Source organism: Fusarium musae, chromosome 6, assembly GCF_019915245.1.
Source record: "Fusarium musae strain F31 chromosome 6, whole genome shotgun sequence".
Taxonomy (NCBI): Eukaryota; Fungi; Ascomycota; class Sordariomycetes; order Hypocreales; family Nectriaceae; genus Fusarium; species Fusarium musae.
Genome location: NC_058392.1, coordinates 3,682,098 through 3,701,569, shown reverse-complemented (window position 1 = coordinate 3,701,569; position 19,472 = coordinate 3,682,098). Strand labels below are relative to the sequence as shown.

The window sequence follows — 19,472 nt, the reverse complement described above, 5'->3', positions numbered from 1 at the left end:
GCTCAGCTCGTGGCTTCATGGGATAAGACTCAAGAACTCCGGAACTCGCGAGGCGAGGTTAACTTGGCTGTACAATGCAATCAATAGCGAACATATCATCGGAAAACTGGTCAACGCCAACGTGCAGAGAGGCCAGCAATTCAATACCTGCAAGACTTGGTACGATGAAACCTGGGAAGAGGTCATACGTACCCAATTGGGACTATCTCACCACTTATCAGGGACAGATTGTCTCAAGATGAGTACGAAGTTCCCTCTGCCGGAATAAGCTCTCAGCCACAAGTCTCAACTGCAAACAACACATCTAGCCCGGAGAGTACTCGATTCGCTAAAACAAGAGGTGCTCGACCTTTTTAAGAAATAAAACGCCGCTTCGACATAGACACAGCAAACTCTGAGTAAAGAGAAATGGGCGCGGTCAGTTCAGGTCATCTACAAGAATGAAAGTCAAATCTAACTACGGCGTATCTGCACCCTCGAACGTGGCTTTCTCATCAAATCTATATCCTGATCACGACAACCTGGGCATGGTTCCGGAGCCTTTTGACAATAGCTTGTCCTGAATCGTGTCAAATGGCGCCTCGACTGCGGATAATTGTGGCCAGGGCTGGGAATATGTTCGCTTCACGGGACTCGAGATGTTGATGGATGGGCTTCTATGAACCACGTTCTTCCTTTGGAATACAATCTCAGCCACGATTCTCTCTACGCTCTGAATAGCATGGGGGCGAAAGTGGTACCCCCTATAGAGTTTGAGCCATTTAATGAGTAGGATGGGGTACGGAATCATTGTAAGATTAGTCAAAAGCCATACGTGTCAGGCCATATCCAGCTGCCGTATCATCGAGCACAAATGTCTCCAATATCACCTTTTTTCTGGTTGTTGCGAAACATGGCCATACCTCTGCAGCGCCAAACGGTCAGTGTTCTCCTTGATGTGATCTATTGTCCACTCTGGACAGCATCGTCCCTGTATGATAGATATGAATGGCTCTAACGGGTTTCATCTTCACAACTGTTCCGAGGACTGAACGTCATGCTTATCTACTATTGTCTTGGAAAAAGAGTACACCCATGACCTTGAGGGAAGTCCTCCATGAATCATAGTCGATGGGTTGAGTTGACTTCTGCTAAGGGAGCTCCCAAAGGCACCCATGCGACCTCTGGGGCAAAGTGACTCCGGGCCTGACCTGAGGGAGCATAAGGATCAAATCCGTACACACTTGCGATCGGAGACACAGCGTGCAGAGGCAAGAGTGCAAGACCCCAAGATCAGACTAAGAATGGTTATGATTTGCCTACCCTAGCAGCATCGCGGTGTTGTTCAGATACCCGCCACCCTTTACATGAACGACTGATTGGGACTGTTTCAGAAACCTGAATGTTGAAAGACTCCTGAAATTGTCTAATGTACGATTGCATCTGGCAAGTACAACAAACATGGGACACATCATGGACAAGCAATAATTCGGTCAAACAGGTGCCATAAATCATGTTACAAAACAGGCTCCAACTCATGCCAAAGCCTGCAACAACTCCAAATACTCCCCATTCCTCCCCCAAGCCCCCGCAACACCCTCCAAAACCCTCCTCCCCTCCTTTAATATCCTCCTTGGCGCATTCCCCGAGTAAATATCCCCCACACCACTAATATACGCCTTCAACACACCCGTCCTCACAAAAAGCTGCACCATCTCATCGTCATTAGGTCGATCTAGTCTTATGAACGTGGGGTTCTCGTCATCTGAGCGATCAGGCGATACGCTGCGTGGTTCGGGTCGACGGGATTTACTGCAGAACACACTGTAGGCCCAGAGTGTCAGGGTCGCCCAGAATACGCACGGGGGTTCGTAGAAGGTCATTTTTGCGTAGCGCCGGACGTGCCAGAGGAAACAGCCGCAGTGGAGCGCTGCAAGACGGGCTTTGGACTGAAGTTTTGTTAGTATCCTGTTAATTGTGAGTATGGACGACTTACGCCATCTTGTTGAGCCCATTCAGATATCTCCCGCTCCGCCTGCAGCGCCTCCTTCTGACTCGCAGCCTCTTTCCTCAACTCCTCCGGCGCCCTGAGATACTTCGCCAGCGTAATTATCGCCCTCTTCGGAACGAGCAACACAACCCGCGAAAAGTGCAGATGCAGAACAGTAGGATGCTCAGCGCCAAGTAACGACGCGATGGTGGCATTAGCAGCCCAGTGAAGGGTATCAACGCAATCGAGAGCAGCGTTTCGCCAGTTCGAGTCCGAGAGCTGAAGGTGCTGAGTTTCATCGCCGCGAGGCTCAGGGTTGTTTTGGGGGATCCAGGATGAGAGAGATCGCTTGCAGTAGGTGCTGACGGTGGTGTATTCTTGGTATACTGCGTGCAGGAGGAGGATGCGGGAGAATTCTCCGAGGTCGGGTTTGGCGGTTCGTTCGCGGAAGAGTGAGCTGATGGCGACTTCGAGTGTTGGGTTTGCTTGTAGCACGTTAGCATGACTCGTTAGACAGGGGGGCATGGAGCTTACTGTCGACACGGCGATGGAGTTGTATCCACTCTGATGAGGTTGCTTGTGACCAGAGGCCATCGTGAGGCAACGTCAAGTCCGTGATGTTGAAGGTACCTGTCTGGTGGTCATCAAAAAAGTAGCGTCCCATGCGATCTAACAGCTTGTGTGTGTCAGTCTCAATACTGAAAAGACGCACCCGCATAAACTCACCCAGATGAAATAGCACAGTCGACGCCAAGTCTCATCCTCAACCCAGCCTTGCCATCTATCTTCATCTCCCTCACCATGACCCGACAAATCCGCTCTCCGTCCAGCTTGACATCGATAGAACGTGATGACCCTCTGCAGACTTCCTATCCGCTCGTAAGCAGCCTTTTGAAGTTCACCACCATTAGAGTATAGCAGGCCAACCTGACTCAGCACAAGAGCCTGAGCCAGCGGCAGGTTAAGCTCCGATCCTTCGAGTTGAGTAACCAAAGTCCTTCTGAGGAACTCGTGGAATGGCACAACGCACGCGTGGATATCTGCTGTAGCTGTATACTGGCTTCCAATGGCACAGATCGCCAGAGCAAGAACCCAACTTCCGTTTAAATCCGTTGTATGAGGGTGGACAAGAGGAACGATCGGGTCAAAGTGCTCAAAAAAGAGCTTGACGAAGTATTCGAGTAGCTTCAATGACGGAAAGTCGGCAGAGGTGTAGTGCGGCTGAAACATGAATGATTCGAGACACGTCTGTCTAAAAGCGTCGCAGATCTTGCTGTACGTTAACTCCGTCATGAACGACTCTCTGTACGCTTCGTCTTCCAGGATAATATGGCTCAAATCAGGGAACGCAAGCGTGTTGGCTCCAAGGCCCGGGTCTTGGGATATGGTGGGTAGCTGCGTGTATCCTTGAAGGCCTGGCGGAGGGAACAGCTGCTTTGACTTGGCAGTACAAGGACGTCGAGCACCGTTCGAGCTCGTGGCGTATAGATCCCCGGGTATGGTGCGTCCTGAGCTCATACTCAACTGGGGAGAAACACCTAGGCCGCTGCCGGGAGACAGTGATGTTACGGCTGATAAACGGCGTGGTGGAGCGTCGATCATGGGAAAATTGGGAACTGGCTGATCTATCATGGTTGCATTGCCGGCATCAAGCGACTGATTCATGTCAAGGCCGAGAATCGAGTAGTAGTTCGTCTCAACCTCATTGTCGTACGGTAACCAATTGATGGGGAAGTCCCAGTCGATGTCATAGGTGGACAAATCATATTCAAAGCCGGGTTGCTGTTCGTTACCAGCGCTGTCGATGAAAGGACTGTCTTGCGAATGCGGTGTTTGATGTGAAGGTAACGCGAGCTGCAAATCTGATTGTACGTTCTGAGGCTGCGACGCGTGATCTACTGTCTCGACTGGGCTGATGAGCGTTTGGTCCGGAGTTTGCGCGATGGCACCAGTTTGTGAAGCTGGGGATGCTTCGACTGTTTTATGTCTGGTCTGGGGATAAGCGCAGTCCAATGCCTTGGTTGAGCAGCGCAGGCACGGGAGGTTTCGCGAACATTTCTCGCGTGCCCTAGCGCACTCCAAACACGCTCTGCGCCGCCCAACATCGCGTCTCGACATGGCGGACGGATGATCGTGGATAGCTACATGCTTGGTCAAGATATCGCTTCCATCAAATCAGTGCCTTTCCCACCATTGGGAATCGGCGCTGCTTACCTGCGCGTAAAGCTCTTGTGACAAACATCACATTCAAAGCCCCTCAAGCTATCGTGCCCTTTTTGGTGTCGCTTCAGATGCTCTGGTCGCTTGAAGCTTCTGGGGCATTGCGAGCATTGGTACTTCTCCATTGCGAAGAAGGTTTTCGAGCGTTTTTAAGCTTGTTGAAGCGTGATTGTTGTTGTTTTGTGAAGATGATTTGATGCAGAGCGAGGTCGGGGACTTCCCCACTCGCGAATGGACATATCGGGCTAGAGTTGGTCTAGAGTCTGGGGTAAAAGTCACATCGGACGATCGAACTAGGCGCACCAATCCTGTGAAACCAAGGACTCATCCGCTTCATTGAATTGAATTGAATTGACGTCAGGTTTGTCAACACACGTTGGGCTAAAGAAGTTTGAAACGCAGTGGCAGCAGTGTTATTCTGTTTACTATTTGGGAGCCCATGTATCCTGTCTGTAGTTCAAATTGATCCCATCAAATGGTTCATTGTCGGCATGAATCGCAACACTTCGGATAACATCCCCCCGAGAGATGAAGAATCATCACGAGAGAAGTACGGAGTAAAAAATGGCTTTTCGCCGCTTTAAATTTATCTAACCAGACCTCTTTTGGACATTCGGCGACTGTTCAATCCACTCTTATGAGCAGTTGACCGTTTCCCCTCTTTGAGGTTGATCCCCGGTGGGAGCTCCGGTGGGATGTCCGGACCTCCCACCACGAACCAATGACATGCACCAATTGATCAACAATCGTCACGATGAGTCGCATATCATTTTTCATGGTAGTATATTACCTCAAACCAGAGAGAGTTGCTTCTCAGAGTCAAACCTGCAATCTTCACCTTACTATATCGCCAACATGTCTCATCCCCAGTCCATCTTCCCCCATACCACGATAACACCAGGCTCCCTCCTCCACCGTCGAAGAGCCACCGTCTCAAAGACAACACTGCATACGCAGCTCAAGCGCCTTCGCGAAACAGGCCGCTACGATTGCTTCAAGCTACAATGGCATCAGATCTACGCTGACAAGTCTATGTGGCCTGTTCCATTTCATCTCTTCTGGGACAGCGACATCGCGAAGTGGATCGAGGGCGCTTGTTACTTTCTCCATGATGAGGTTGATGCTGAGATTGACGCTGCAGTGAGAGAGTTGGTTGAGATGATTCGAGGGGCGCAGCAGGAGGATGGATACTTGAATGTTCATTATACTGTCGTTGAGCCGGGGAAGCGGTGGACGAATTTGCAGGACATGCATGAATTGTAAGTCAAACAAGCGCATTCTTGTGTTTTTATACTTATTTTCTTTAGATACAATGCTGGTCATCTCATTGAAGCCGCACTAGCTCATCACCAGTACTACAAGAACAACCTTCTTTTGGAGCCCATTGAGAAATACGTCGCCTTGATTCACAGCACTTTTGGACCGGGCGAGGGCCAACTGCACGGATACCCTGGGCATCCAGAGATCGAGTTGGCCCTGTTCCGCTTATACGAAGTCACCGGCAACAAGAACGCTTACAACCTGTCCCGATACTTTCTTGAAGAACGAGGCAACCACAAAGGTCAGCACGGACAGCATTACTTCGAATGGGAGTCCAAGCAACGTGGCCAGAGCCTCTATCATCGACCTGATTCGTACCCTGAGCATGCATCTCACTGGTATTGCCAGGCTCACCAACCCATTCTGGAACAACCAACTGTGGAGGGTCATTCCGTCCGCGCAATGTATCTCCTCACCGCCGTAGCCGACATGCTCTGCATCGAAAAATCCAGCTCTCAACAGCTCTCCTCCGCACCAAGTTGGAAAGACGCCGTCTACCGCCTCTGGGACAACATGGTCACCAAGAAAATGTACCTCACCGGTGGCATCGGCGCCATCAAGCAATGGGAAGGTTTCGGACGCGATTATTTCCTCCCCCAATCCACCGACGAAGGTGGATGCTACGCTGAAACCTGTGCGTCCATTGCAGTCATGATGCTCGCCGAGCGACTGCTGCATATCGAGCTAGACGCCAAGTTTGGTGATGTCATGGAACTTTGCCTATATAACAATGTCATGACGGCCATGAGTCTCGATGGCAAGGCGTTTACGTATGTCAATCAGCTTGGCAGCTCGGAGAGTGATAAGAGTGTGAGGGAGGAGTGGTTTTGGTGCGCGTGCTGTCCGCCGAATGTGACGCGTTTGTACGGGTCGTTGGGGGGATATCTATGGGACTTCGGGGAGGAGAAGGAGAAAGAGACGTTTGTGAATGTGCATTTGTATACGAATGCTGAGTTGAAGTTTATGGTTGGGGAGGGAGAGGTTATTCTTCGGCAAGAGACGGATTGGCCTTGGGATGGACTCGTCAAGTTTCGACTTACGAGTCCTGGGGCGGTGAAGACCACGATACGACTCAGGATCCCAGGCTGGTCTCAAAATCAGTATTCCCTTGACCCAAAGCCCAGCGAAAGCAGTGCGCACTTGCACAAAGGCTATCTCACGCTCGACCCAGCTTACACGGCAGCGAATCCCGCCTTCTCGCTGGCCATCGGCAACTTTACACCTCGATACATCGCTCCGCATCCGTATACGAACCAAAACACTCTGACACTTGCTCGAGGTCCACTGGTGTACTGCATCGAGGATGCAGATAATGCATGGGAAGATAATCACTTCAAGGACGTTGGGCTCAAGGCTAGCAGCGCGGTTAAGGAGGAGAGGTTGTGTATTAGTGGGACGGATGAAGAGTATATTGCATTGAAGACTTCATGTTGGAGACGCAGTGGGAAGTTGGATGACGCGGTGTCTACGCCTGGTTTTGTTGTTGAGGGAAATGGTTCTGGGTTTGATGATGAGAAGGAGGGCGTTTTTGTGCCGTATTACATTAGGGCCAATAGAGGGGGGAGTGGGCATATGAGAGTTGGACTGCATCATGTACAGGGTTAGCCCATCTCGTAGCAATAACATAGAAAATATACATGAAGATCAAGATCGAATCAGTTAGACTTTCTGCGTTCTTCATATCAATCGGATTTCATGCTCTTCAAGTGTCAGCAGATGCTGATGCTGAAGCTAAGGTTGGCACATGAGGATTAGACTACCATGAACACCCCAAAGATATCTTGACCATAGATCTCAAGGAGTCTCAGTCAATCTACTCTACATACATCCTGTAAGTCTCATCCCTCAGTACAATCCTACACGGAAACGGTTTCACACGAGAAATAACACCCGGCAACTGCTCATACCCTACCTCAATCTCCCTCCCCTCCGCATCCACCTCCCGCTCAATCCTAAAAACCGCCAACGTCTGCGCAATACTCAAAAACAAAGTCTGCTCAGCGATCCATCGACCCGGACATGATCTTCTCCCAAACCCAAACACAAGATCCGACGGTGAAGGTTCATTATACGGTTCAAAATACCGCTCTGGCTTAAACTCCATCGGATCATGGTAGACCTCAGGATCGTGCGTGAGAGATGCTACAGCTGGGAAGAGGAGAGTGTTCTTGGGGATGAAGTAGCCGCGGTATGTATCGTCTTCGGTCGTCATGTGCGGAAACCCCATTGGGGCGAGGGTGTGCCAGCGGAGTACTTCTTGGGCCATGGCGGTGATATATGGAAGGTTTGGCTTGTCGGTGAATGAAGGGAGACGAGAGCCTCCGGTGGCACGAGAGATTTCTTCTTGGGCTTTCTTTTGGACTTTGGGGTAGATAACCATGGCTGCAAAGAAGGCGAGGAGGGTTGCGCCGGTGGTGTCGGTACCTGCGTTCATCATCGAAGCTGCAGTCCATGCAATAATACTCTCTTCCTCAGGATCAATCTTGCGGTGAATGTCTTTGATGAGACCAGCAACATAGGAAACATCACCCTTACCGTTGGTCATTTGATCTCTGACATATTGGTAAGGATCTTGGACGTTTTGCAGTAGATGATGTCTGAAGAGTTTAGCAGTCTTCTTGAACCCAGCGCCGGGCATCCACTCTGGAATATGTCGAAGCCGCGGGATGAAGTCTACCATCCAAGCACCTGGAGTGGTAGCCTCAGAGAACTCCCCCATCACTAGATTAGCCATGGTGACGATAGATGCGTTTTTGTCAGAGTCTGTCTCGTAATTGTACAGAATTCGGAGCATGATTGAACCCGATACCCTGTAGTCTAGTGAGTATCTACTTCGGGAGTTGTGAGGAACACATACTGGTTCAGATGATCTGGAAGTTTTTGACTGTTGGGATCTTGGTGGAGTCTCTTCAACAGTCGGAGGATCTCTAGTTCTTGAATAGGTTCGAATCGGGTGATAGATCTGGGGCTGACTTGCGTGGTTGTGAGTTTGCGATGCATTCGAAAGGTCCGATTGTACGGCATCAAGCCCATAACACCGTCGTACCCAACGCTACAATAGCTCGTTAGCATACATCACAATCAACCTGATATCTGGAGCTTACATATCCCCAGCAAAGACCAGTTTAGGACGTGAAGCACTCTTCATCGCTCGCGTTTCGAGAAGATCCATGATGACCTGTCTGTCGTGCAGAATGACAAAGTTCTGTCCGAGCACAGAAACTGATGTGATTGGACCGTACTTCTCTTTGTGACTTTGCCAATGAGGCCATTCTAGTGTTCCTGGTGGTGGAAGATCGCGGATGTTGCTCAAGAGCGGTAGGCCTTTGGGCCCAGGCGGCAAGGGAGGTTTCTTAGGTCGTAGTGTATGCTTGACGAGAAGAAAGGATAGTGATGCCAGAATGGATATGACTATGACAATGGAGGTAGACATGTTGAAGGAAGGAGTAAGAAATCGTATGATAGAGTGATTTCGTAGAGGGAAGCAGATGGTACTTATTGCCCCCAGGTGTAGATTAGCCTTTTAAGTTTAATGGGCTAGCCTACCTTTGCGCTACTGTTTGGACTAGAGACACCCTTCTGACATGGATCACTAGTCGTGATCTTATCATCAGAGCCTAAGAGATTATCCCCGTGCCTCCCCCATGCTTGGTTACAGTCAGATTTTGGGGCTACGAGCGGGACCATCCGCTTTGGTGGGTGTTTGATTGGGCGATTGAGGATGGGACAAGTCGCATTCAGACTCGCCTCATTGGATACCTCATTCACCAGCATTTGGATCCTTTGACTGTGACAATTGTGAGATTAGCATCGGAGGTGGTGGCGGTCTGTCGTGTAAGACTCTGTCTTCTTTTCAGCGAAAGTCGGGGTTCTTCTTTTGTTTGTTGACAGTGCCTTGTTCTCTCAGAAGTCAATCTACAGCCTGACATCTGCAATGTCCCAAGGTGACCATTGATAGCAGCATCATTAGCGGCATTGCAAGTGACTCGCCATGAACTGAGTCAATTTGGGGTTGGCTTTGAGTGTCATCCACAGCCACTTGACCTGGAGCTCTGTTCTGGAACGACTTGGACTGGACTCGTCCAATATCGGAGGAGACCTGTCGAGAATTTTGTTGTAAAGATGTTGGCAAACCATCAACGTATCTCGAGGTCCGCACCGGCTTGAGAAATCTTCCGTTAATTCCGAGTCAAGGGATTGAGTACAGCTTCGAGGCTCAATTGCGATGAAGAGCGCTGGCTTTGAATATGTCTGTGCTTTGGGGTTCCACCTTTTGCCGCTTGTAGGTCAAGTGGGTGTGAGGCAGACCGGTGAGGCTGATGTCTTGATTCAAGAAATATCTATAGCCATATGTATGAGGATTTCCATCTGAGCAGACGCCCCTCATATTACACCGCATAGCTATCTCGGTGCAGCAAATTCCTACTCCTCCCGCCTTTGGATTTTCAACTCGCCACCTCCACCTCCACCTTCACCTCACATCACAGGACCTCATCCTGTTACCTCTCGCATCGCGCTTCACAAGCGATCGAGGAAGATAACCAGGTTCGTTGATTCCGCAAGCCCTCGTCATTCCTTCTCTATTGTTGGCTCACTGACGATTGTTTGTAGCCACATCGTGCGACCGCGCAGAGTCACATCCCGTTCCTCAACAGCCCAGCATCACCATGGCTTCCAACATGGACCCGTTTATTGGAGATCCCGTGTCTCCGTACAGGCAGGATGCGAAGGATATCACCGATGTCATCGAAAGACTAATCAAGGAGCGTGAGCAAGGTCGAGAAGAGGGAGCCAGGGCGCATTTGGCTGATGTCGAAGCCCGTCTCCAAGCTGCGAACAAGCACGTGGCTGATCTCAAGGAAAGCCTCAAGGCCTCGGAGCATCGCGCTGCTAAAGCTGAGGCTCGGGCTGCTCGAGCCGAACGCGCGGTCGATTTTCAGATCGCTCACCTCAAGCTACATATCCGATCTGGCGCTAGTCGGTTGCTCTCACTCGCCCAGTTTTTTGAAGGGTTAGGCAAAGATCGCGCCTCAACTAACGCCCATGCCGTAAATGAGAGTGCTGGATCCGCGGCCGACGTCAACTCGTCTGTCAATACCAGAGAGCCGAGCGCTCAACTCGAGGAACCGTTCTCTCCCAGCAACTCAGACACCAGCGACAGCGCAAGTATCAAAAGAGAGGAAAGCCCCCTTTCCATCGACCGGGATCAACCAAGCGATGGAAGCGGTATGAGCGACATGGCCAGCATATCTCCAGACGAAGAAATCGGTCCACTACCCGAAGGCCCCGTCCTCCAACACCTACTAGTCGATGAAATCGATATGACGAGAGATTATGGACCTATCAGCCGGCCGTATGGACCTGCAGACGGCCACAAGCGTCGACGAACAGATTAGCGGCGACGATGAGCAGACACGGCACATACATTGTACTCTTCACGCTGTTGAAGGGCTGCTTGTCTGGGAGATCGGGTCAATGGTCGTGGAATGGGGGGAGGAAAAGGGTGATCAATGACTGTCTCATCGTCGTTATCTTCAAAGATCATAGAGGTTGCTGGGAATGAATGGGAGGGCTTCTCAGCGTACTCAATTGAAGACACCAATACAACCCCTTCTATCAGATATCTCTTATCTTGTTAACATGCTCGCGTTGTAAAGCCAGGCAAGTTACGCATATATGTCTTCTCTGTATTCTCACCGATCGCGTCGATTTGGCGTTCTGTGAGTGTTCCCAATTGAGCGTAGTGCTATTTTCTGCTTACCCGGGACACTCAACTGGATCGAAACTTTTCGACTTTCGGACTTTGTCGAAATTTTTGAGAAACGAAGCGGTTTAGGTTAATCCGCCGCCGGACAGAATGTCTCCGGCTTATGCCCGAATTCGTCGACGGAACAGACTGATGATGAGTTACATGTCGCCTTCACTAATTGAAGTGAGTCTGCATATTATGCCCGTGTGATATGATCGAATTGGCCGCTTAATTGAACTTCTAGTAATGCCCTCTAGCGCTAGCTTGGCTTTTTACGATTTTATCAGGATAAGTTCAGAATCGCCTCGTCATCTAAGTCGGGAATAACCCACGAACGAAGCATTAGAGCCGGACCTCCATATTTCAGGCGACATTTACCTACGGCCCGACCAGCCCAAAGGTCATCGACGCGACCTCGGCTTCGCTTGAGGACGCCCTGTTATTCCCAGGCAAGGATCCCCAAGTCACAAGCTTTTCGGGAGTGGATTTCGGCATGTTTTTGATTAAAACAAGATCCAAGTTTCTAGCGTTAGGATGCGACAGCGGGTAAAGCCCGTGTGTCAAGGTTTTGGCTACGGCTGCCTCCTTGAATGCATAGGCGTGTCGTGTCGTGCCGCGGTGGCTGGTAACGCCTCGCGGCAACGAGAAAAGCACGAGGACGAGGCAATGGCATTGAGTGAGATATTGGGAACCTATGGGAGTTCAAGGAGCATTGATCTATGGATAGAGGTGATTGTGTTGTTTCCGCTGCATTATTTAGAAAAGACACGTGTTATGCTGTCTCTTGCAGCCCCATGGTTGTTGGCTGGTGATGTTTTGTCTTAGAATGGTCGCTGCCCTATGACTCGACGATGAGTCAACTTTGCACAACAAATAGCAATGACAAAGACACTTGAGAGGGAAATGCATTAGAGTCAATGAAAATAAATAAATAATAGCATTCATTTGATCAACAAATATCCAGCGAAAGTGGTTGCTGTGCGACGTCGCAGCAACATCGATGCAAGCACGTGGTCAATCTCCAAAATCATCAATCACCAGAACAAGACATTAAATTCACCACGGTCGCATCACCCTCACAAAGCATAGAAGACATCAATACTAATACAAATCGCTTGCAATTAATTGACAAAGAAAATCTAGAGTAAAGAAGGTCTAAATACATCCAATTAACCCATCAAACGTATACACGAATTGAATTCCCCATCATTTTTGCCATCACAACTCCAAAACTTTTTAAACCCAAGGCCAAACTTTTACAATTACATGTCCCGCCATTTCGTACATAATAAAATACACGCTAAACCACAATGAATCGAGGGTATCCTATGATGTACAAGTAGCCAAGTTTACAGGTCAATAACTCCAAGCACAGTGACAAACAAAAAGGGAAATTAGAGACGGTTTGTGAGAGCGATGCCAGGCGATGCAGGGCGGTCCAGCTCAAGACGGTGCATGTGCGCGTCGAGAGCGCTGACGGATGTAGACGCGCCGATGGATGTGTGTCGCTTGTGACGCGACGTCTTCTTGGTGACGCTCATCTTGCGAGGGCGTCCGTTCTTCTCGGCCGGTGACTTGGGACACTTATCATCGCACGTAGCGGTCGAGGAGATGGAGGATGTAGAAGAGTGCGTGGATGTCGTGCTAGCGTAGGATGAGGCGCGCGAGATGGAAGAGTGGATTGACGAGCGTGACGACGCAGTCTGGGGACGCTCTGCAATATCGGAGAGGATCTCCTGCGGCGTGCGCGGCTTATCGTTCACCATCCCCAGACAACGCTGCCACCAGCCCTTGTCCTTCTCATCAGAGAACTCAACCATATCACCCAGCGCCTCCTCCGCACGCTCCGTCTTATCCTCGTCGAGGCGCAGGGCTCCGTGCTCAGAGGCCAGCTCCAGCAGGGCCGCTGCGTCGCACGCATCGCGTCGCTTGCTGTTGTCGTTCTCGTGCAGACCGCAGGCATCCATCTTGAAGATGATGAGGTCCTCGAGGGAGGTGTATGGCAGGGTCGCTTCGTTGGTGACGTCGCGGACGCGCTTCGCTGACTCGGGGAGGTATGGGCTCAGCCAGTCGGGGATGAGCTTGACTTCGATCTCCCAGCCGCTTGTGTGGCGGTACAGAACGGTGCCGGACTTTTCGACGAGGGGGCTGATCGGGTGGCCGACGATTTCTTTCTTGACGCGGCCGGGGGAGGAGGATTTGCTGATGACAAGGTCGATGCTCTAGAACGTCAGTGTTAGCTGGTGATGCGCAAGAGGGGCCGTAACTGAGGGGAGACGTACTGCTATGCGGTTCTGGCGCGAGAGATACTTTGCGACAGCCAAATCGCCAATGATGGCGAGTTTGGTGTTGTCCAGGCCAGGAATGTCGGCGATGAGGCGGATGATGTGAAGTGCAGCTTGTTCAAGCTGGGCGAAGCTTAGTCGTTGCGCCATGGTCTGCACAACTGGTCTTGCTTTCTCTCACGAAAAGCGACTAGAGACTTCGCCCGCTGCGTATTCAAAAGGAATGAGATGCAACAAGAACAACCCCTTCAATTGCGCAGTCCGTCCCCTAGATATAATATGAATTGGCTGCTGTGTGTTTTTTTCTTAACCCGCCCTTTTGGTCCCTGCGTCTACGGCACAACCCAAACAGTGCCCAACTTGGCCATTTCTACAGGGGGTTCCAAGGATTCTGCCAATGGGATGGTCTGTGTACCTGGCCTGCCAATCTTAAAATCTCAGGGTATCCCAGTGAATTGCCATGGCTTCCGCGCGTTGGGTTTCAATGCCCAAGGGGGATTTTGTGTCTTGCCTGGAATGAAAGGTTCTCGGGCAAGTTGAATCGACAGCGATAGCCTTGATAATCTGTTTTGTTGACTTGTGAAAGCCAGGCTCTTGGGGGAATGAAAGGATCTCGATTGTTGGAATGAGTGTGCCGCGAAATTAGATTTTTTACTGCATTGACCTGAGCTGAGGGCAGTGCTGCTGACACGAGCCTCGAAGCCAGGGTTTTCTTTTTTCAGTCCCTGATTCTATTCCTTTTTACTCAATATCTCGAATATTTCTCGGGCAATCACGACGCTGATTCTCGTGCGAAAACTTTTATCGCATGACTTTTGCGGGGAGTTTGGTATTAATTGTTTCCGGTTTGATTCAATGTGTTTTGATCCGGGCATTTTAATTGAGAGGCCCGAGGATCGTGATCAGCGGCGTAGTGAAACAGGCTGCGCAGTTTCAGGCTGACTTTGTTTAATATCGCTGGAATGAGTCCTCCCTTCAAAACAATTCGAGTCATACGTGATAATTGACGGACTTAAAGATTTCCCCAGGATCACGGGCCGTAGCGGATTTGTTTCCATTGACTCTCCACTCGGCGACGTGCACCTTGCCCGATTGAAGATGCTTGCGCAGATGCTAATGAATGACGTCGCGTACCCTGGAGGTAAGCTTTTGAGGATCCATCAATCGAGCCAGCACTGCACTTATCCAGACATGCAATACTTGAAGTAATTAACCTCTGCCTGTTCTGAAATGATTTAGACAAGACAGAGGGCCACCATGATAAACATTAATGTTGCGATATAGCCTTATTGGCATGTGAACAGAGACAAAATCGGGGTTAGGCTCATTCGGGCGTGACAACCAAGAGTCATCTGGTCGGCAACGTCCTCTGTTCCCATAGCTTCAAGCACCGCGCAGTTAAAGCTGACTACCAACTGGTTCAAATAAAGAAACGGAAATGCAAGACACTTACACTTGCCAAATCCGGCCAAAACCCACCATCATTGTCGGGAACCGTAACGCAGCGTCTACGTCGTTAAGACCCGTAGAGCGATGGCCTTGGGTTTAGCGATAACCAGTATGCTGTACTTAGTGAATGGATCATATCCATTAATAAGAACCTGAAACTTTAACAACATCCGGTATGGTGTAGTGGCTAACATTTCGCGCTCTCATATTCTGAGGGATCGGTACCGCGGAGCCCAGGGTTCGATTCCCTGTACCGGAGGTTCTTTTTGACATTTTTGTGATCAATTCTATATCAATTCGTGTATCAATTGTGTACTACTATTATTGTAATCTCATTCATTACGCCTTGCCTTTTTGTTCTATTGCCGTGTATATAATAGACCTCTAAAAATTAATAACATCGCGCTTCCATGTCCTGCTGTTGACTCCTCCGGAAGTCAGGCCCCAGAATCTCCTCCTCACTCTGATTCTCACTGTATCTCTCGGCGCCTTTTGCAAACATTTTTTTCTTGCCATACGGACCCCCGATACCCCTCCGCTCATACTCTTGCCCGAAAGTTTCAGACGTGCTGTCCTTCTTGTGCACCTGAGCTGGATACTTTGTACTTCCACCGATAGTCTGCAGAGGAAATGATGCGCCAGAGTTTTGCTGATACTCGCTGCTGTTGCGAGAACTCCATTTGCTGAGATACTTCTTGTAAAGAGGTCTGCAGACGGGGATGCCAATGCAGATCATTGTCACGGTCATTTCGGCGGCGGACCAGACTATTAGGCCGACTGGGTCCTCTGATTGACGTTAGTCATGGACTGTAAACTTCAAGGAAGACGTACTGGTGTGATTGGGGCTCTTAAGCTTTGGTACTTCGAGGGTTCTCTTGATGCCAAATGCTCCGGCACTAAAGCATTGTTAGCTGGGTTTGAAGACCACGATAAGACCTATTCTTACATGACCCCGAGACTGAGACTGCTGAGAATGACAATCTTCTCCTTCATCTTCATCTGCAACCCCCAGATAAACAACCAAGGAAATCCAGCAAGAAAAAAGTCCACCACAACACAAAGAACTACTCTCGTTAGCTCTACCCACTACGCTCACACTGAGTACTCACTGCAGAGCAACATAGACGCAGGCGCCGTGTCCACCGTACATCGCCCACCAGGAATAGTTCTATCCCAAAGATAATTCGGCGGCATACACTGAAGCCAGTACACAAAGCAGACAGTGATGGAAGCGCACATCAGACTAGCCATGGATATCCAGATAGCCACCTTGTGCCATTGCTGTTTCACAAGACGAAGCAGAAACAAGCCCAGTGACCACTTCGCTAAACTCATTCCAACTATCGCAAAGCTTTGGCTGACGGCTTCGAAGATGAGCGCGGGGGCTAGGTCGGAAGGGTTGTTCTGCATCACATCTTCCATATCTTGGCCTACTCCATAGTTAACTGCGACGGTTGTAAAGACGGTATCGAGGAGGAGGAATATCTACACAAATCAGTGAAGTCCAGGTCGGTTTGTGTCGCAGCGTACCCAGGCTAGATTGTACACATGGTCATCGATGCCGAAAGACTTGATGACAAAGATCCTCGTATATGCCCTCAGCACAACAAAGACAAGCGCAACAGCCGTCAAAGACCACATCGCCCCAATGACCCAAGGCCCTTCCCCTTCGATCGCCATGATGAGAATCTCTGCGCTGCAACTTATAAACCTGACAGTTCAGTCCCAGTCAGCGAAGGAGACAGAGAAAAAAGGTAACCAGTGAGATGATTTTCGCGATCAACAGAAATAGGTAGAACCAACAGATTTCCTTCCAAGCCACGCAGAATAAATACAAACACAGCGGACGGGTTCATTCCCAAAGCGGCTGTTCTGGACTCGAGATGGCGAAATGCCAATGCTATTGATACAGATATCTAGCATTCCAGGCAGTCCCAGGAGATCGGGTAGCAATCCTGATATTCGGATTCGGCACAGGCGATGCTTATGGGTAAAAACCTCGTACGGCGTTAACCGACTTTTCGTGGGCGTGGCTTGGTGCATGGTGGATGCGATTGGGTAGACCTCAGCCAGTTTGTTCATATCGCGCTATTTCGTGGAGGAATTGGAATAAGCATTTGACAATAACTTTATGGGGGTTTCAGTGCGGGCGCTTGTTGAAATGATCTGATCTGATCTGAGATCTGTACATCTTCAACGAAGCTAGAAGGGACTTAGCTCCAAGTGATAAGCCATTGCGACGACGTCGAGACGACGTTGCAATCTGCAACTCCATTATCCAGTGGAATTTCCATCCCTATGATATCGATTTAATTGATCTTCGTTCTCGGGTGTGACGAAAACGGTGTACATTCCTTTATTGTCTGGGCCCAGACGAATGTGGCGTTGGCGACAATAGAAACCTTGGATGAGATGCTCCGCGCTACGCCCGCTGATGATCCACGCTAGAGCTGTACAAGTGGGGTACGGACAGCGGAATTTGATCTTGAGTTTAATTGATTTGAGATGTGCATTCTTGAAGGATCTATATAAATGATGTTGTGTATGACGATGACGATGGAGCGAGGATGGTGAAGTCGGGCTGTTCTCGCCACTTGCTGTCCAGTTCCTCTATCGCGGACTTTGCGACGTCACTTCTGGTCCAGCTTCGGGAATATGTACCTACTATCCCATCGAGGTGCGCGAAGATGGCATGAGGCTGGCACTATTGCTTGTTTATTTCCCAATCGCCGCCGATATCTCGACATGCTCCATATGGTCACCCGGTTTAAACTTAAAGGAAGACCCTTGCGTCTTGTTCCCTCCTTCGCGAACCTGGCTTTGCTAGAAACAAGGTGTCGACGCTTAATCTCAGCATGATACCTCTCATGCAGAACTTATCGGACAAATGACTACAGGCATTGATTCGCATAACGTGATTGTGCATGAGCCTGATGACGAGGCGGCTATCTGAAAGCTCAAACGAAGTCTCGCTCTCTCTCTCTCTTTGACATTAATCTCCTCTAGATGCATTATGCTCTGAGGTCAGGTGCTTTTCACTATCCTGGCATAAGAGATTCTGTTAAGATCGTTTCGCCCGTAGACAGATATTGCCTTCGGATACAGAGAGAATTTCCGCGCATATAGTCATTGATAAAGAACGTCTTTTTTATGCTGTAGCCTTTTTTTGATCTCGCTGTATACACCGCAACGCTGGATCTAGCCTCTTGAAGCTTAGCATGTCTCCAGTGTCGCAGGTTGGAAGTATGTGCTCGTCGGGTCGAATCAGCCCTGCATGAAGTCCTCTATAACTTGATGATAAGATTCGATCTTCAGTAGCAAGCATATCAGGAACTCGAGTCTTTTAATGTCCCTTCCTCGGCCCTGGCTCTGTTCATTGGCATTTAAATCCCTGGATGGTTCATATCCTGCATCTCGGCATTTATCGGCCATGAACGCTGAAGTTATTCCCGGGCCCGTCATTGGGATTCATTCGGTAAGCCATTTCACTACCTCGGCCGGAAGACCATGAAATGCATGTCCTAATTTTAGAACACTTAGTCTTTCTGGGGAAATCGTCCAGAGTTGGCAATTCGCCTGCCATCACGTGGGGATAACGACTGTCTGTATCTATTAGCTCCAGGGCTTAGACGCACCAGTCAGAGCGTCTTCGTCCGTCAGCAACCTTGCTTCCGCCGTTGTATCGACAGCGTTTAACGACCCGGAAGTCGATGAGCTTGCTGAGGTTTGACCAACGGCTACCTATCAGCAACGGTAAGACTAGGAAAGTATCTACGGTGTTTCGATCTATGGGTAAATACACAAACATGACAAGCACTCTGGTTCGTTTTTTTACCAATAGAGACCCGCTCACCAGCACTCAACCCCTACGGTCAGACGCCGTATAGTCCGTGATAAAGCATCGGAATTCCGTGCTCGCAGGATCTTCCTCCATGCGAGTCCAGACGCACCCATAAAATCCATCACCATGCACCGATCGCATGTAACAGATAAGTGGCAATCTGTAATAGGCTAATCCAGATCTCCAGAATCAGATCGAGAAAAGCAAAGCTCAGTGATGGCCAGAATCAGACCATGCGGTAGGGCTAGGAAATGCAACCTGACATCCGCGATAAGGCATACGTCGTCGATCTCCCAGTCTAGAGCCCGCTTATCACGCGCTCAGTCCGAGCAAATCGCGGCCGACCGTTGCAAGTTCGTTGGCAGGGCCTTGAGCGGGTCATTCCACCGTTTGGGATAAAGGTGGACCAGGGGTTGAGCAGTTCCTGGATGGGGACACGATGCTGACATGTGTAATGAGGATTCCATTCTCGATCATAAGCATGCCTAAGAGTTGCGATAGACCTGCCTATTCAGTAGCACTCGCAATTAATAGCGCCAAGATGACAGCCAAGAAGTGCATCATGATATTTAAATCCGAAATCCGAACGCCAAGTGGCATTGCGTGCGATTCAGCGGAGAATTTACCACTCGGCGCCGA

General features: G+C 49.7%; 7 protein-coding genes and 1 non-coding gene across 8 annotated transcripts; 3 read left to right on the top strand and 5 right to left on the bottom strand.

Moving 5' to 3' along the window:
• Positions 1-1,514: 1,514 nt before the first annotated feature.
• On the bottom strand, positions 1,515-4,087 carry J7337_008978 (uncharacterized protein; the record flags this gene model as incomplete). Its single annotated transcript, XM_044826581.1, has 4 exons — positions 1,515-1,928; positions 1,976-2,454; positions 2,504-2,645; positions 2,696-4,087. The coding sequence occupies 4 exons, from the start codon at positions 4,085-4,087 to the stop codon at positions 1,515-1,517; spliced, it is 2,427 nt and encodes an 808-aa protein (XP_044679498.1).
• A 957-nt stretch (positions 4,088-5,044) lies between these two features.
• J7337_008977 (uncharacterized protein) lies at positions 5,045-7,114 on the top strand (the record flags this gene model as incomplete). The annotated part of the gene is made up of 2 exons (XM_044826580.1): positions 5,045-5,448; positions 5,497-7,114. The coding sequence occupies 2 exons, from the start codon at positions 5,045-5,047 to the stop codon at positions 7,112-7,114; spliced, it is 2,022 nt and encodes a 673-aa protein (XP_044679497.1).
• A 208-nt stretch (positions 7,115-7,322) lies between these two features.
• Positions 7,323-8,243, bottom strand: J7337_008976 (uncharacterized protein; the record flags this gene model as incomplete). Its single annotated transcript, XM_044826579.1, has 1 exon — positions 7,323-8,243. The coding sequence occupies one exon, from the start codon at positions 8,241-8,243 to the stop codon at positions 7,323-7,325; it is 921 nt and encodes a 306-aa protein (XP_044679496.1).
• An 83-nt stretch (positions 8,244-8,326) lies between these two features.
• On the bottom strand, positions 8,327-8,942 carry J7337_008975 (uncharacterized protein; the record flags this gene model as incomplete). The annotated part of the gene is made up of 2 exons (XM_044826578.1): positions 8,327-8,561; positions 8,614-8,942. 2 exons carry the CDS (start codon positions 8,940-8,942, stop codon positions 8,327-8,329), a joined length of 564 nt encoding a protein of 187 aa, XP_044679495.1.
• A 1,234-nt stretch (positions 8,943-10,176) lies between these two features.
• Positions 10,177-10,905, top strand: J7337_008974 (uncharacterized protein; the record flags this gene model as incomplete). Its single annotated transcript, XM_044826577.1, has 1 exon — positions 10,177-10,905. One exon carries the CDS (start codon positions 10,177-10,179, stop codon positions 10,903-10,905), a length of 729 nt encoding a protein of 242 aa, XP_044679494.1.
• Positions 10,906-12,652: 1,747 nt separating this feature from the next.
• J7337_008973 (uncharacterized protein) lies at positions 12,653-13,693 on the bottom strand (the record flags this gene model as incomplete). The annotated part of the gene is made up of 2 exons (XM_044826576.1): positions 12,653-13,480; positions 13,541-13,693. 2 exons carry the CDS (start codon positions 13,691-13,693, stop codon positions 12,653-12,655), a joined length of 981 nt encoding a protein of 326 aa, XP_044679493.1.
• Positions 13,694-15,161: 1,468 nt separating this feature from the next.
• On the top strand, positions 15,162-15,251 carry J7337_008972. The gene has a single exon. It is a non-coding gene; the product is annotated as a tRNA-Glu (tRNA).
• Positions 15,252-15,383: 132 nt separating this feature from the next.
• J7337_008971 (uncharacterized protein) lies at positions 15,384-15,985 on the bottom strand (the record flags this gene model as incomplete). The annotated part of the gene is made up of 3 exons (XM_044826575.1): positions 15,384-15,778; positions 15,824-15,888; positions 15,939-15,985. 3 exons carry the CDS (start codon positions 15,983-15,985, stop codon positions 15,384-15,386), a joined length of 507 nt encoding a protein of 168 aa, XP_044679492.1.
• Positions 15,986-19,472: the final 3,487 nt, after the last annotated feature.